At 32.0% G+C, this 16848-nt stretch overlaps 1 protein-coding gene across 1 annotated transcript; it reads left to right on the top strand.

Annotated features, from left to right (window-relative positions):
* The first annotated feature begins 6566 nt into the window (after positions 1-6566).
* Positions 6567-16673, top strand: LOC145637053 (alpha,alpha-trehalose-phosphate synthase [UDP-forming] 1-like). The gene is made up of 20 exons (XM_081688568.1): positions 6567-6906; positions 7146-7243; positions 7391-7767; positions 8202-8316; positions 8684-8785; positions 9817-9967; positions 10708-10796; positions 11385-11433; positions 11680-11780; positions 11900-12087; positions 12198-12321; positions 12756-12926; positions 13009-13131; positions 13226-13313; positions 13394-13524; positions 13637-13735; positions 14210-14531; positions 15248-15714; positions 15843-16382; positions 16464-16673. The coding sequence occupies exons 1-20, from the start codon at positions 6567-6569 to the stop codon at positions 16671-16673; spliced, it is 3885 nt and encodes a 1294-aa protein (XP_081544694.1).
* The last annotated feature ends 175 nt before the right edge of the window (positions 16674-16848 follow it).

Here is a 16848-nt window from a genome sequence, read left to right as displayed (position 1 = left end):
GTTTGATCTACAAATTTAATTTACACAAAATTATATATGCCAATAGATGCAAGCAAAATATTACAATACATGTACAATATATTTACAATATATATACAAAAATAATTTAATTTAAAAATACATACCATTTTAAATTTGTAGTGGATAAATTGTGAGTTGTGAAAAAAAATTTATAATATTATGATTCGATTGATAAAAATACTCTATATGTATTAATGTTTCCTTGACCAAAATTTAAAGTCTTATTATTAAATCTACATTTAGCATCATTTGCATGGTAAAATCATTTAACAACTCTTATTGTATTGTAACTTTGTAAGGAATAGTATACATATAAATGTAAAAGTATATCGAGACATAAACCAAATCTTTTCCAAGGAAATATCTTTCTCTACCCAATCTTTTTTCCCTCTATATAGTTGATATTACACTTAACTCAATTTCCTTCAAAATTTTTGTGAGACCTTAATTTCATTTTTAAATTCTTTTAATTTGTCTATTTTTCTCAATTTATGCTGAACAAAATAAATTAATAATACTTTACCTTTTACCTTCTATCAAACTCAAATCTACTATGAATTATAAAAAAAAATAATTATTTGGCATTACTAATAGATTGTTGAATTCGTAATTGTATTGGATGTACCTTCACTAGTACAGAAGGCCAGGTACTCTGCTTCAAAATCAAGTTCCTCATGTACACGTCATATGTAATTATGACTATCATAAAAATATAATCTAATAATACTTTTGTTACTCGAGTATATATTACCAAAGAGATAAATCTAATATAATAACTTGAGATAATTAATCAATGTGAATACTCCTCAAGTAATTAATATTTTTACTTGATTGATATACTCCATAACAAGAGAGTGAGGGATAGACGGATAGCTCAAGTGGTTAGAGTTTCCCTCCCGCCTAAGAGATATTTTATTTTACAAATTAATAACTTAGCCAAATTTTTTTTAATAATTAAATATAATGTTAATTAAATAATAGTTATTAAAAGTTACCGTGCATAAAATTGGACCTAACCTAGTAAACAAAAAACTATACACATATATATCTCGTATAAAAAATTAGATAAAAAGCGGTATGTTTTCCAAGTTTTGTAGTAGTGACTGATAAGAATACTAGTATATTATCCTGTAAAAAAAAAAAAAGAATATTAATATATTCAACCAATAAACTAGCTTTATAACACTTATTTTATTGATATTGCAAAGCATGTATATCTTGTTTTTAGCTCCAAGGATATGTATCCTAATTCCTAGCCTTTTGTTGTAACTGATTACATAATTCTAAATGCATAACTTAGCTTGTCTTTAGTTACAATCTAATTTTTGGTATCAGGCGATGCCCCAAATTATTACATAGAATTGATCATTAAATTAATATAAGTTGTACTTTATGTTTCAATTTTTTTTTTTTTTTTTTTTTGTAATTAAATTCATTGTTCATATTGTCATCTATTACACATTAATAATTGTTTTTAAAAGAGTGCATAAAAAATCACATAGGTGGGTGGTAACTGGTAAAACACTTACACTGTGTTTGGATAAAAAAGAGGAAGGAAAAGAAGGTGAGGGAGGAGGGAGGGGAGGGAAGAATGTTGAATTTTCCTTCCAGATATCTCAATTGTTGGAGGGATCAATTTCCTACAATTTAATCATTTCATTTCTCTCCCCTCCAATTCCCTTCCTTCCTCATTTGTTATCCAAATAAAAGATATTTCATCTCTCCATTTTCCTTCCCTTCCTTTCCCTCCATTTCCTTCAATCCAAACACACCCTTAGTTCTAGAATTAGAGGTTGTGGATTCAAATCTACTTAAGAATATATATATATATATATATATATATATATATATATATATATATATATATATATATATATATATATATATATATATATATATATATATATATAGTATAATTACCTATCGATTCTATGTCAATAATACAAGTTCTCATAACCATATCTCTAATCAATACTATTATTTTAAAACAAGAAGTTGGAGGGACACTTGTTCTCTTTCTATTTTCATGTTTTATCATATTTTCTTTAATTGAAAAATAAATACATAAAAACCTCTTCCAGCCCATCCCCTAAACATGCCTATTCAAGAAAAAAAAAAAAAAAAAAAAAAACCAAGGAAAAAAACATATTAAAACAAAAATTAAATCTTAGGTGAAAAGACACAAATGAAATTGGTCAATTCTAAAGGGATTTAAAACATCTGTGAGGGTTTTCTTTATTTAATACAAATAAACAGCACAGATTTAAGACTAGTTCTTATAAATAAGTAAATAACCAATGTGATCAATAATTCACTTGCTTGAGCATTATCAATTTATTTGCATGAGAATATAAGACCCACCAATCCATTTTTTTTTTTTTTTTCTCGGGACTAATCTACTTATTTAAACAATATTAATTTGCATTATAATTAGTGTAGTCATAGTGGTACATCCTAATCCGAATTATTGGTAGCTAATGAATCCAAAATACTCACACTCCCTTGAATTTTATTTACATAAAGCAATATAATGATAATGAATTAGTATATAGTGTGTGCGTACCTTATAATTACTATGGGATCTAAATAATCGGTCATGAGTCTTGGCTTTAATAACGTGTTATGAAAATGGAAGAATATACAAGAGATTATGAGTGAATTGATGTGTGTTTATGTATTCCATGAATAAGTCTTGTGTACAATGAGCGTAGATTAATTTTATTGGAAAACAGTCAGTTCGAGCGAAACTTTAACTATTTTTATGGTAACTTTAATAATTTAAAGGGTAATTTTAAATTGTCGTTGGTTTGAATTTTATTTTAATGTGTAATTTCTTATAGATTCGTGATTACATACTATAAAGACTAATATAATTAATTTAATACATTATAAATTTTTTATAAGATATAATTTATTAATAGAAAAATAATAACTTCTGTAGTATAAAGGGTAACTGGTAACTTTAGAGGATGATTTGTGTTATTACATATGATAGGGTATATATACTCCCTCTGTCCCCGATTGATAGTCAGTTATGCCATTTTTTGGCACTTAAAATGTTAGTCACATTTGCTTTTTTCAAGTACCATTAATATTATTTTTTTTTACTAAAATTCTCTAACATTTGCAAAAATATTTGGGCAAATTTAACTTTTCAATGTAAATTTTACTTTCCCATGTACGTTAATTACTTTCTCTCTCTATTTTTTTGCATACTCAATGTAAATTTACTTTTTCAATGTACTTTATTCTCATTAATTCCCGTGATTTTTCTTCAAAAGTGACTATCAATCGGGGACGGAGGGGTATAACTACGGGTTGATTGGATAAGACTAAACCATATATATAGAAAATATTCTAGAACGATACAAAGAGTATATTATTGGGCGTCCACATAATATCTTAACACCCTCTTTCATTTTATGGCTTTTATCCTATACATTTTTTTTTTAATTATGTATATTTATTAATTCATAATGAATTTTATGCTATAACTAATATGCCTAAAATTTCAAACTTTAATAATAATCATAGCTCCATCATTTTTTTTTTTTTTGGTGTTTAGAAATTTTTAACCACTTGATCTATCCCTTTCTCTTATACCTCTATCTTTGTTAACCTAACATTTTATCATCCATTCTTTTAAATTGACATGTTATACTTCCAATGGACAAATTTAACAATTAAAATTTTAAATTATTATTAACAAGTTACTAACATCAAAATTCTAATATTATACAAATATATATAAATATTAAATAGAGATGATATCAATAAGTTCTCATGAAAGTACATCTATTAACTATTACTAAAATAGAAGTTGCTATATATATATATATATATATATATATGGTAGCCAATTAAATACGAGATTATAAATTTATTTTAGAATTAAATAATTTAAATGACACGTAAGAAAAATTGGCGAATAGAATTTCCCAGTATAAATTAATTAAATGTAAAATATTATCTTTTCATATAAGGAATTTAATCTAAATATATAACAAATTTTAGTACATAAATATATATATTAAAAAAATTATTTAAAAAATTTAAACAAACCGTGCATCGCACGGACTTCCTCTAGTTCTTATTTATATTCATGTATAATAACGATTTATTTTTAAAATATACAAATTAAAAATAGGTTTTATAGAAAACGTGCGTCACACGGGTTCTAACCTAGTTTATCCTAATTACGATATGAAATATGTACAAATTCGAAATATGTTGAAATGGAGAAGGTATAAGAACCGTATAATATATTGTGTATCTTACACGATGATTTACGACCCATATATAATACGAAGTACTCCCTCCGGTTTTTTTATATGCATCACTTTCCTTTTATGGGTGTTTTTTTTATATGCATCACTTCTATATTTGGTAAAGTTATACTATATTTTATTATTTCTCTCTCTTACTTTAAACCCCACTCAAATTATTTTATCATTTCTCTCTCTTCTATTTCCCCACTTAAATAATAAAATATCTATTCTCTCTCACATACTCTCTCTTTCATGGTCCCCATCATACTTTTATTATAATAATTTATTCATCAACTCATAATATTATATTTATCTCCTAAAACTATGTGCATTCCCAAGTGATGCATAGAAAAAAAAACAGAGGGAGTATATGAAGTATCAATAGAAACTTAAAATCAAAATCTTGTTAATTAACCCATACTAGAGTGTACCCGTGCAAAATGCACGGGATATATAAGAAAAAAAATATTATTAAAGAATAAATATATTTAAAATGTGGAAAGTTGATTTTGATGTTGTAATTTAGACTTAAGCTGTAATGGTTGGTTTTGGATTGGTCGGTTCTGTTGAACCCTAATTAGCTCTGTTTTACTGAGTATTAATAACAATCGTATTAATAATGTGCTGACACCTGATGTGCTATATTGAAATATGATATTCTAAGCAAAGCTTAGAAGCTCAAAAAACAGGGTCTTACTCTTTTATGCCGGTAGCCACACAATGCTATTATGGGGTTTACTTTTTCAAAGTTATAAAGGTTACCCATTCAGTGTTATAGGGGTTACTCGTGTTACTCAGTTAGTGTCATATGGGTTAGCGTCTTGCTGTAGGAGTTACATACTTTGTTCTGTTGCAAGTAGTTATTCGCTGATGCCAGTTGCACAAAAACGTGCCGTACATTTTCCTTTTGATTTTGATGATTAAAGAAATGGAAAATGTTTGGAGGGTAGTCCCTAAAAAAATGCATATAATTAAAGGGTTGGGGATTTAGAGTACTGTAATTGAAGGGTCGGGGATTTAGAGTACTTTTTTTTTTATATGTTATACTATGTACCAAAAAAAAACACACACACACACTGACACACATAAAGTGACATGTTAGTAGTAGTCCCATAAAAAAATAAAAAAAAAAAACCAAAAAGAAAAACAAAAAAGAAAGGGTGAAGGAGTAGTTATTGTTTTTTTTTTTTTTAAAAAAAATGATAAAAAAAATAAAATAAAGTAGTGGGATTGGTAGTTATTTTTTCCTTTATTAAAAAAAAATAAAAAAATCTCAAATGCATGAGAGTTGAGGATTGGGGATTTGGAGGGCTCTCGTTAAATGACTCTACAATTATAATATAGATATATATTTATATGATTTATTCGATACGTATTAATGTTTAGTTAACAAAATTAAAAATCTAACTAAATAACCACATTTGGATTATTTGCATGGCAAAAACCTTTGAATATCTCTTATTGCGTTGTAATTTTCTAAGGAACAAGATACATATATGTAACAGTATACGAGACATAAACATAACCCAAATCTTTTTCAAGGAAAGATTTTTCTCTATCAAATCTTTTGCCCCTCTATATATATTTGATTTTACACTCAACTCAATTTCTCAAACAAAAATATTTTGGGAATAACTCATATTTCTGCTTTAAAATTCCGGTGAGACCTTAATTTAAAATTTGAATTCTTTTAATTTGCTCGTTTTCTATCAAATTCATGCTTGAATTTGTAATATGTAATATGTAATATGTAATCAGGGTTTAGTATTTAAGTCAGTGTTTTAGGTTGGTTTTGTGATGTATGATCGAATTCTGGTTATTTTTAATCTCCCCTGTTTAATTTGGATTTTTAACAGTAATTTCGTAATTTTTTTTGTTAATTGTTTCGAGGTTTAGTTCAGTGCATTAAACCCTTATTTTAATCTTTAAAGTCTTCTTTTTAGGGTATATTCAATCAGTTATACACTGTCACCAATCTTAGTTGATAAAATTGTTCATACTGCATTTTTACATTATGTGTTACTACATTAATTCTTGTTACTTTGATGATCATATTATATTGCATCGCATCACCATACATGTTTTAATTTTGTCACATGTATTAGGCTTATCGAATTTGGTTAAAATGTGTGGTGTAACATGTGCAAATGCAACATTGTGATTGTTCTGATCTAGAGAAATAATATGTAGGTTGTGATGACTGATTCTGGTTCGACTAATTTTGGTCTGATAATGGTTCATTTTGACAATGCAGCCTAACATTTGGTGTAGATTGCTATGGGAAGAACTTTAAATGAAAAAGAAGTGAAACAATTTAATCTATTTCATCACCAAAATAATGGAGGTGGTAGAAATGAAGTTGATGATGTAGCAGATCATTATGGGGGTGAGATGCTTTACGACGGTGACAATTGTGTTTCGACTTATGAGAAAGATCATCCAGAAATGAACTTTGGTGGTACAATGTGGGGTGAGGGAGGTCAAGAAGAAGATAAACAGTCCGGAAAACAAAGATTGCTGGTTGTAGCTAATAGGCTTCCGGTTTCAGCTACAAAGATGCAGAACAATGAGTGGAAGTTAGAGATTAGTGTGGGAGGCCTTGTCAGTGCACTTCTTGGTGAGTCTCAGATTATACGCTGTTTATTGCTCATTGATTTAAATAATTATCGTGATTGTAATTCCATTTGAAGATTTTGAATGTATTTGGTTCTTTTGTCTGCTTAAATTCATCCAATTGTAAGCTCGAGGCTGTCATTTATTAAGTGTATATTGTTACTTCAGTACATCTTTATGATCATTCTGAATTGCGTTAGAGAGAGAGAGGATGGTAAGTAAATTACTGCGTTGTTTTTGCAGGTTTGAAAGATTTTGAGGCTAAATGGATTGGATGGGCTGGGGTAGATGTACCGGATAAAGCTGGACAGGAATCACTTACAAAAGCCATGGCTGAAAAGGTTTTGACAGTTCTAAATTTGTTTGTAGTTTTACTTTTAATTAGCTCCTGAAGCGTGTAACAAAATGGATAACTCTTGTGTTGATTAGCTCTAATACAACTTGTCATACATTTATCTCATTGTGTTTTTTTGTTTTGATTGTCACAGAAATGTATACCGGTTTTTCTTGATAAGGAAACTGTTAACCAGTATTACAATGGCTACTGCAACAAAATCTTGTGGCCTTTGTTACATTATCTCGGTCTTCCTCAGGATGAAACCTATACCTCTGAGTCTCATTATGATGTGTATAAGAGGGCAAATTTGTTATTTGCTGAAGCTGTGACCAAGCATTACAAAGAGGGTGATATTGTTTGGTGCCATGATTATCATCTAATGCTACTTCCACAATATCTAAAACAATACAACAGTAAAATGAAAGTTGGTTGGTTTCTGCACACACCATTTCCGTCTTCAGAAATACAACGTACCTTGCCTACTCGATCAGAATTGCTGAAATCTGTTCTTGCAGCTGATATCATTGGGTATGCTTTTGGTCTACTATACTGTCAGATATGCTACACTCAATTTATTAAAATAGTGCTACTTTCCTATCCATTAAAATAGTGCTATAGAAGTTAAATAGAAGACTTCTTCTATGGTTGGCATTACATCCTACAATTTTTTATAGTTATAGTCATACATGCAGGTTTGGAGTTCAAGTGTATAGATTTTTCTTTATAGCTTAATAGGTTTTACTTTCTTAAGTTTTTCAAATAAAAAAAAATATAACAATCAAATATGTTCTGTAAATTGGTCCGGCCAGGTAAAAGCTATCCACAGCCATAGGTAGTGAGCATCCTCTGCAGGCTGCAGCTACGTGCTAGACATCTGTACTATGTAAATTCTATCATGATAGTGTTTTTAGTTTTAAGTTTTCGTGTTTTGGGGTTACTAATTGGTGAGTTTTACCTTGTAGCTTTCATACATATGACTATGCAAGGCATTTTGTCAGCGCTTGTAATAGGATTCTGGGACTGGAAGGTACTCCTGAAGGAGTGGAAGATAGGGGGAAACTTACCAAAGTGGCAACGGTATGACAATTGCATAATTTTGTTATTGTTTACATTGATTAGCATGGTACCTAATGAAAGGTGAAGTTGATGAGGGACAACAAAAAAAATTAAAAAATTAAAAAACTAAAAATGAAAATAATAATTAATGAAAGTTTAAGTAATTGCAGGTTCACTGAGATGTACTTAAAATCTTTGCTAAGCTACTTGTAAGCTGTTCTCTAAGTATGTGATTATTAGGAGTTCAGGAAACATTCTAGCTTCCAAGAATTAGTATAATAGACTATACAGATCAGAATATGCTTTCATATTCTGTTAACATTTTACAATATATGTTTGACAGCAATCATTCTGATATGCCCCTATCTTCTTTACATTTATTATGCAGTTTCCTATAGGGATAGATGCAAATCGATTTATTCGAACACTTACGCTTCCAAAGGTGCAAGAATACTTGTCAAATTTAAGGGAAAGGTTTGCTGGAAGAAAGGTAAGCCTAATTTATTCTTGGTTTTCTATGATTATGATATTTGACAATGCCTGACATGCACAATTGGAGTTGATGCAAGTATACGGGTTAATATGACACTTTCTGGACTCCCTGTTAATTGTTCTTAGGATCCATCTCTTGCATTGATATTTGTCTCTGAAGCCATCTAGCAGACCGTGTGTTGGTGCCACAACTGCCACCTGTGGCAAAATATTGTCATTTTCTAGATGATTACAGCACATTTGTTCCAATTAATCATTCAATCAAATTCTATCAAAGGACTTGTGAACTTTGCATTAGAGAGCTACTATGATGTTCTAACATGTGGATGCCTCATGCCATTCAATCCTCGATGTATGTTAGTTGCATTGGAAGCAAGATAAATAGCGAACTTGGTATCTTAAATGAATCTAAATCAAGAAAAGCCTGTTTTAAGTGTCAATTGTCAGAATGACCTCTGTATTTTTATATTGATGGCTAAGTTATACAAATAATATTTTGAGGTCTAGTTCATGGAAGTATCTTCTTCTAGCTATTTCGCTATTTGGAATGTTTGCAGACCATTTTAAATGGGTTGTGTCTCATTTAAGCAACTTCACATGATTTATGGGAGTAGATACATTGGAACTCCAATATCTTTGGTTGCTCGATCTGTTTTATTTAGTTTTAAGTTTTAACATCCATTGTGTTTGAAGTTCACTGCTCAAAGTCCAATCAGACAAATTCTTTTAAGAAGTTTTTGACCTTTCTCTCCAGATTCTCTTTGAATATTTTCCCATCAATTTGAGGCCTTTGATAATTTGTTCTTGGGTAATATTTTAATATGCTACTGATTACTTTCATTTTAAGTCGGAACAATCATTATTTAACATCATTGTAAGTAAGTAATGGATTTTGAAGAAGAAAAGTCACTTGGACTTGTATTTATCTCCTAATACATTTTTTATGTGCATTTTTTCTATAAGCCTTTTTGATTGATGGACAAGGACAACTACTTGTTACCTAATTCAAATGCATCTTCAATATGGCAGATAATATTAGGTGTTGATCGCCTAGACATGATCAAAGGAATCCCTCAAAAAATACTTGCCTTTGAAAAGTTCCTTGGAGACAATCCAGATTGGTCTGACAAAGTTGTCCTGCTGCAAATTGCTGTGCCAACAAGAACTGATGTTCCTGAATGTATGCCAAGTGTTTTTCTTGTGTTTCTTTTTTCTAGCTACTTAGTTCAATTTGCTTCTATTTACTGTTAGATGCAAATTTCATGCCACTACCCTATATCAGTATGGGAGCCATTTTTACACTTGGAACCATTTACACCTATCAATGAGTTGGTTACACTTATAGCTCCCAAATCCTACTTTTTTCTCAGAAGCCTTTTCAACTTTATTTTTTGCCTCCATAATGATGTTATATGTGCACTAGCAGATGTGGAAGTCTAGAATATGAAAAACTGTAACACTGATGAAATTTAAGCGCATAATCGGAGAACATACAAAGGATAAACACTTCTTTGTGTAATAATGGTGTCTCTGTGGTCCTTTGTTACAGTTTAGTTTATTAAGATAGACAAGTAGAAGTTGCCAGAACTGCAAGTGTTGTAAGATTTTAGTCATTCTATTGACTAGCTTCCATGAAAGTCGACTGCATTTTGTAGGGATGCAAGATTGTTTTTCCTAGCTTAACATAAGCATTAAATTTTGTAGTTGCAATGTTCTAGTGATTTTATTTACTATCCAATTGCCACTCATATGTATTTTCCGGTTAGAAAGACACTGTCTGTAAAATGTCTTTTTTTATAATGTTGTTGTTATTCTGAATTATATGAAGTACATTGTTGTGGAAGTTGGGATTAACGGAACTGTAGTTGACAAGATAAACTTTAGATATCTGATATAAGATAATTGCTTCTTATTTTGCAGATCAGAATCTTAGACGCCATGTACATGAAATTGTTGGGCGTGTCAATGGCAGATTTGGAACACTTTCCTCTGTCCCTATAATTTATTTGGTTTGTTCTTTCTAAAAGCTCCAAAGTTGTTTATTATGCATGCATGATAATTGAGTTCAATGAATTCTAAATTCCAATCCTGTTCCAACTTAAATTTACCAGACTTTACATAGCAAACAACATATAAATTATAATTGGACTTTGAAGTATCATGTTCATCAAGAATATGAACTACTGAGTATTAAGCATTGAGAAATGGATTGTAATAACATGATAGTCTTTCTTGTATGCCCTTTTGTAATAATTAAACTTATTCCCCTAGTTACTATTGTTACACTTGTTTGATCACCTAGTAACTGTACTCTGTAGTTTTATATTTTCTGTGTTCCTCTAAAGTTGGTTTTTACCAGTTTAACCTGAACCTGATTCCTAACATATGATGAAGCTAGCTTAATTTTTGTTAACAAGTGGAACTTTTCAAGAGCAATAAGTTCAATCATGCATAATTAGTATTTGAATTAGGAAAGGTGTTTGTAAATATGGGATAATGGCCAAGTATCCCTGTTTTTTAAAAAAATATTTTTGTACATTATTTACATTGTTGTATGTCTGCACATATTTGAGTATTTTATTGTCTACATTCTGCAGGATCGTTCTCTCGACTTCCAAGCATTATGTGCTCTATATTCTATTACTGGTACTTGTTCTTATCTTTGATTATTAATTTCTATAACTTTTTTTTTTTCTTTCTATTTGCAACATGTTTTCTTGGTTTTTAAACGTGTTATTTAGTAACCTATCATTAAATTATTACATCTGATTTCTCCAAATGTTAATATGGCATATTTCTCAACCAGCTTAATGTTGTGGTGCAATGATTTATCATTGACCTAGTTGTTTTTTGCTGATGTGTATTTACTTATTTTGTTTACTTTTGTTTTAGACATTGCACTTGTCACATCTTTGAGGGATGGGATGAATTTAGTGAGTTACGAGTTTGTGGCTTGCCAAGCTTCAAAACAAGGTGTTCTCATACTTAGTGAGGTAAAGAAAGATCAACATTTTCAATTTTGGTTTAAATGATTTTAGATGGCATAGAAATATAAAAATCCATTTTTTTTTGAAATGAAAAAGTGTGTTACTAATCTTTCAAGCCACTTCAGTTTGCAGGTGCAGCACAGTCTCTGGGGGCGGGAGCCATCTTAGTAAACCCCTGGAATATTACAGACGTTTCTTCTGCAATTGCTTATGCATTGAATATGCCGAGTGAAGAAAGAAAAATGAGGCACAAACTTAACTTTGAGCATGTAACAATTCATACTGCCCAAGAGTGGGCCACGATGTTTGTAAGGTATGTGATGGATTGCATCACATGAAATCGTATGCTGCTTCTATATTGATGTAATTGATCAAATAAACTGTTTTTTGAAACATTCTTTGGTTACCATGGTTCATGATTAGGGAGCTCAATGAAACTGTTGTTGAAGCTCAACTACGTACAACACAAGCATGGACACAGCCATTACTTCCAGTTAACAAGGCAATCGAGCAGTTTTTGCAATCTGATAACCGACTGCTGGTTCTGGTATGTCACTCTTCACCCAGGTCATCCACCAATTTTCTTGATCCTGAGAAATTTCCCTGCGCACTTTAGATGGTTCCTACATAGGTGGGCCAGAACATTATAAATGGAAAATGTAACTAGACATATGAACACAAACACCTTAGGCTTGATAACTCCTAAAATTCTTTATAAAGAATTAGCACTGTTTGTTCAATTACCTTTTTGTACTTACACTACTCACAAATAGGGAAAATTTCAATTTAAGTATATAAATAGATCGAGCAGCAAAAGGAGTCCTGTGAAGATAATATGAAATATAACGGAATTTTTTCTAGTTACCTTTGTCTGACATTGCCTTTGATAACTATGTTATCTTTTGCATCCCATTCAATTCTTGCATAAATGTCAACATTTAAATAGCTTCTTTATGACCCTTTGCCCTTGTTTAATTATAGGGATTCAATGCAACTTTGTCATCAGTCGAAAGTCCAATAGAAAGAGGTAAGATTATAGACTTGGGTTCTACCTTGAATCCGAACCTGCAAGAGCCACTGAGAAGGATATGCAGTGACCGTCAGACAACTATTATCGTGCTCAGTGGAAGCAAGAGAGATGTCCTAGACAAAGTATGTATTCTCCTCTCTGATCTGTGATAGCTGTATCCTAATATCCTGCCAAAGTGTCAAGCACAAGTTAATTCTGTTTTAGGTATTTGATGGCTACAGCATGTGGCTAGCTGCTGAAAATGGTATATATCTGCGACATACATCAGGTAGTTGGAAAACAACGATGCCAGAATTCTCGGGTATGGAATGGGTTGACAGCATTAAGGTATTACTGAAAAATCGTATGTATTACAAAGTACAAATATTGTATCTTGTATCTCTGGCTGTGGAGTAACTTTGGGTCATCTGTCCCTTTTTAGCATGTTTTTGATTATTTTACAAAGAGGACTCCTCATTCATTTATTGAGGAACGTGAAACCTCACTTCTATGGAATTACAAATATGCAGGTATGGAGTAACTTGTTAAGGATTATGACATATTAGTGATTCGAAGTGTTATTAATTTGTCTATTTCTTCTCTGTAATAGATTCTAAATTTGCAAGGCTCCAAGCAAAGGACTTGTTGTTGCATCTTTGGACGGGTCCAGTTTGCAGTTCTTCTGTTGATGTTTATCAGGGCGCACAGTCTGTAGAGGTCCGAGCAGTTGGATTAACAAAGGTTACATTTTATTTTGGCTAATATGGATTGCTCTCGAGTTTTGAATGTTGTTTATCTGAGTGTGCTTCATTTAACTTCTGTGTGTTGTACTTACAACTCTTGTTGAATACAGGGTACAGCAATAGATCGTATACTAACGGAAATAGCTTACAGTACAGTCATGGATAAACCAATAAATTATGTCCTTTGCATAGGGCATTTTCTTGGGAAGGTATGTTCTTTGGACAGGACCTTATACATTCTTCTTCACACATAGGTTACGTAAGATATTAAGAGTAAATCATCTTAATTGTTGTCATTTTCTACTAGGTTACTGTAATTTTTAACACTACTGACAGTTCTGAATGTGTGTTTTATGTACTTCATAGCTAATATCATTGATTGTCTTGTTTAAATCAATCATTGAGTTTAGAGGGTCATAAGGAAGATTGCGAGAAACTAGAATGTATTTCATATAGATCATGATCATCTCTGTATGGCATGAATGTAGGTCCAAGCATGTCATTCTGTTAAAATCTGTTAACCAATAAAAATGAATGTAAATCAGTGGAAATTCTTCTGACAAACTTTTTTTTCTGACAAAATGGCTTAAGAAATAAGAGTAAAAATAGTGACAGAGCACTTCTTTCTACCTATGATGGGAAAATTTCCAAGTTACTAACTATCGTCATCAATTGTCTATCAGGACGAAGACCTCTATTCATTTTTCGAGCCAGAACCTCCAGTTCAGCCTTTAGAATTATCAAAATCTAAGGCAGCAGTTGCAGGAAATGGATTAAAATCATCAGTTAAATCAGATAGTGCTGGTGCTCATTGCCGAATTGCAACGTGCTCAACCGTGGAGAGTGTGGTGACATATGAGAGCACAACTGTACTAGATATCAAAAGAGAGAACTACTTTCCTTGTACTGTCGGGAGAAAGCACTCAAGAGCCCGGTATGTTCTGGAGTCGTCTAAAGATGTTGTTTCGCTGCTAGAGGGGCTCGCTGAGGTCTTACCACCATTATGTGAATGACTGCGTAACTTAGGAGTCTTAGGACCAGAGAAGTGAGAATTAGATAAATAAAGAATAATAACTTAGGGAATGGTTGCATTCTTATGCGATTTCATAATTGATAGTTAGAACAATAATGGGCTCAGTGCAGCATTTCTCTTTTTTGAACTCTGATGCCTTATCTCAAGCAATAAAGTTCATTTGCTAATTTTGGTTGTCATTTCTTTAGTTCCTTCATTTTCAGGTCAATAGTTAAAATTGACACCATAATTTTAATTAGTTTAGCAATGACATGTTTTTTTATTGCAAAAAAAAAAAAAAAAAAAAAAAAAAAAAAAAAAAAATAAAGAAGCAATGATATGCTTTTTGTTGGTGTTGTTCTTTATGTGTGGTTCCAAATCGCGACATTATTTACATTCTTGATAGATTTGGTAGTAAATTAAATATCACGTCTCTATGACTATTATTAAAGGGCACGGTCAAGGTGCTACGAAGTAGTAACTAGTAAACATGCATTTTTACCTACAGGTAAAAAACTAAAAGTCATTTGGATAAATAATCGAATTGTGCTAGTTCTTTTTAGGAAATAACACAGAAGATTTGTACCATAATCGAATTAACATTAAAGAGAATGGTTCTCCCAAATCATTTATTTGACATTTCTTATTAACATCCTCCAAATTAATTAAGACCTTGGGCTCCGTCAATATCTCATCTTTTTTTTTGCAGATGATGCTCTCTTCTTTTTCAAAGCAAATGAGGATTCTTGCTCCACTTTCGCAGAAATCATAGCAAATTTTGGCCAAGCTTCTGGCCAACAAATTAAATTTAGTAAGTCTTTTGTTAAGTTCAGTCCTTCCGTCACTCTTGTTTTGGCTGATACTTTTAAGAACATTTTACGAATCCCGATGGTCTCCAACTTTGGGAAGCACCTTGGGGCCCCTGTGGACTTACAGGGGAAAAATGGGGCTTTTTTTGCTAACTTGATTGAATTGGTGAAGGAGAAAATCATGTCTTGGGCGTACTGCAAGCTTTCTGAAAATGCCAAATTAATTCTTATTAATTCGGTATTATTGGGGATCACAACTCATGTTATGAAGTCCTTCAAAATTCCTCTGGCAACCGCAAATAGGACAAAGGCATCCATTGGGTTAAAAAGAAGATCATTCAATTACCAAAAGGAATGGGAGGCCTGGGTATTCGAGCTATTTCCACCTATAATGATGCTCTCCTCTTCAAGCAAGTCCAAATAATGCACTCCAACCACTCTCTTCTGGCAGCAAAAGTCTATAATGCTAGTTATAAATGTGTTCTCTGCCCGAAGGCTACCTCCGGTCCTACCCCAGTCTCCTTTTCCTGGGCTAGGAAAGCTATGCATCACCTTTCTCTAAAAATGAAAAAAGGTTTTGCATGGATAGTTGGCTCTGGGAAGGATATTCTAGCTACCAACTCTAATTGGGTTCATAACTCTATCTCGATTGTTAACTCCAACCAAAACTTGAGGGACAGCTCAAGATGGAGAGTTCATGAATTTATCAACCAACAGTCTCGTTCATGGAAAGTTGATTTGATCAGACATCGGTTTGAATGGGAAAGTGCTAGGAATATTTTGTCAGCTGAGCTACCGCAGGAAGAAGAAGAGGACTTCTTATATTGGCCATGGCATGCTTCGGGCTCTTACACTGTCAAAACTGGTTATGCTTTCCTTGCTGGCCTCACTGGGAGCACAGATCCGGCTCATAGGAAAGAGGCATTTAATTTTTATAAAATTATCTGGAGGCTGAAAATTCCACCAAAATGGATCCTTTTCTGTGGAAATCAGTCAATAATGGGATATCAGTCAGGAAGAATCTTGCAATTCGTGGTTTATCCCCTCATGGTTGTTGTGAGTACTGTGCAGCGGAAGAGGAAGATACTTTACACCTTTTTCATAATTGTTCTATAGCAAGGTATGTTTGGACTAACTGCCAAATACCAGGCTATCAAAATCTTACTGGATCAAATTCCTGTGTGGATTGGATCCAAAGCAATATCCTGCTGTTTTATAGTCAGGATGGAACTGAAAGTTGGCGGATACAACATTTTGTGGCAAATCTCTGGTCGTTATGGACTACAAGGAACAAGCGAATTTTTGAGGGAGACAATGGCTATCTAAGATCTTTCTTCATTAATTTAAATCTAGCTCTTACGCTTGTCCAAGATTTTAATAAAATCGATATTAGGACCGTGGGGAGTTCAACAACAAAATTTCAAGATTCTCACCATCCCCCAGGTTTTCTTCAGATTAATCTAGGCATGGTTTCCCGCCTCCTCTATTTCGAAGGCACTCC

This window comes from Chenopodium album, chromosome 6, assembly GCF_948465745.1.
Source record: "Chenopodium album chromosome 6, dcCheAlbu1.1, whole genome shotgun sequence".
NCBI classification, from domain to species: domain Eukaryota; kingdom Viridiplantae; phylum Streptophyta; class Magnoliopsida; order Caryophyllales; family Amaranthaceae; genus Chenopodium; species Chenopodium album.
This window is presented reverse-complemented; position numbering and strand designations above follow the sequence as displayed.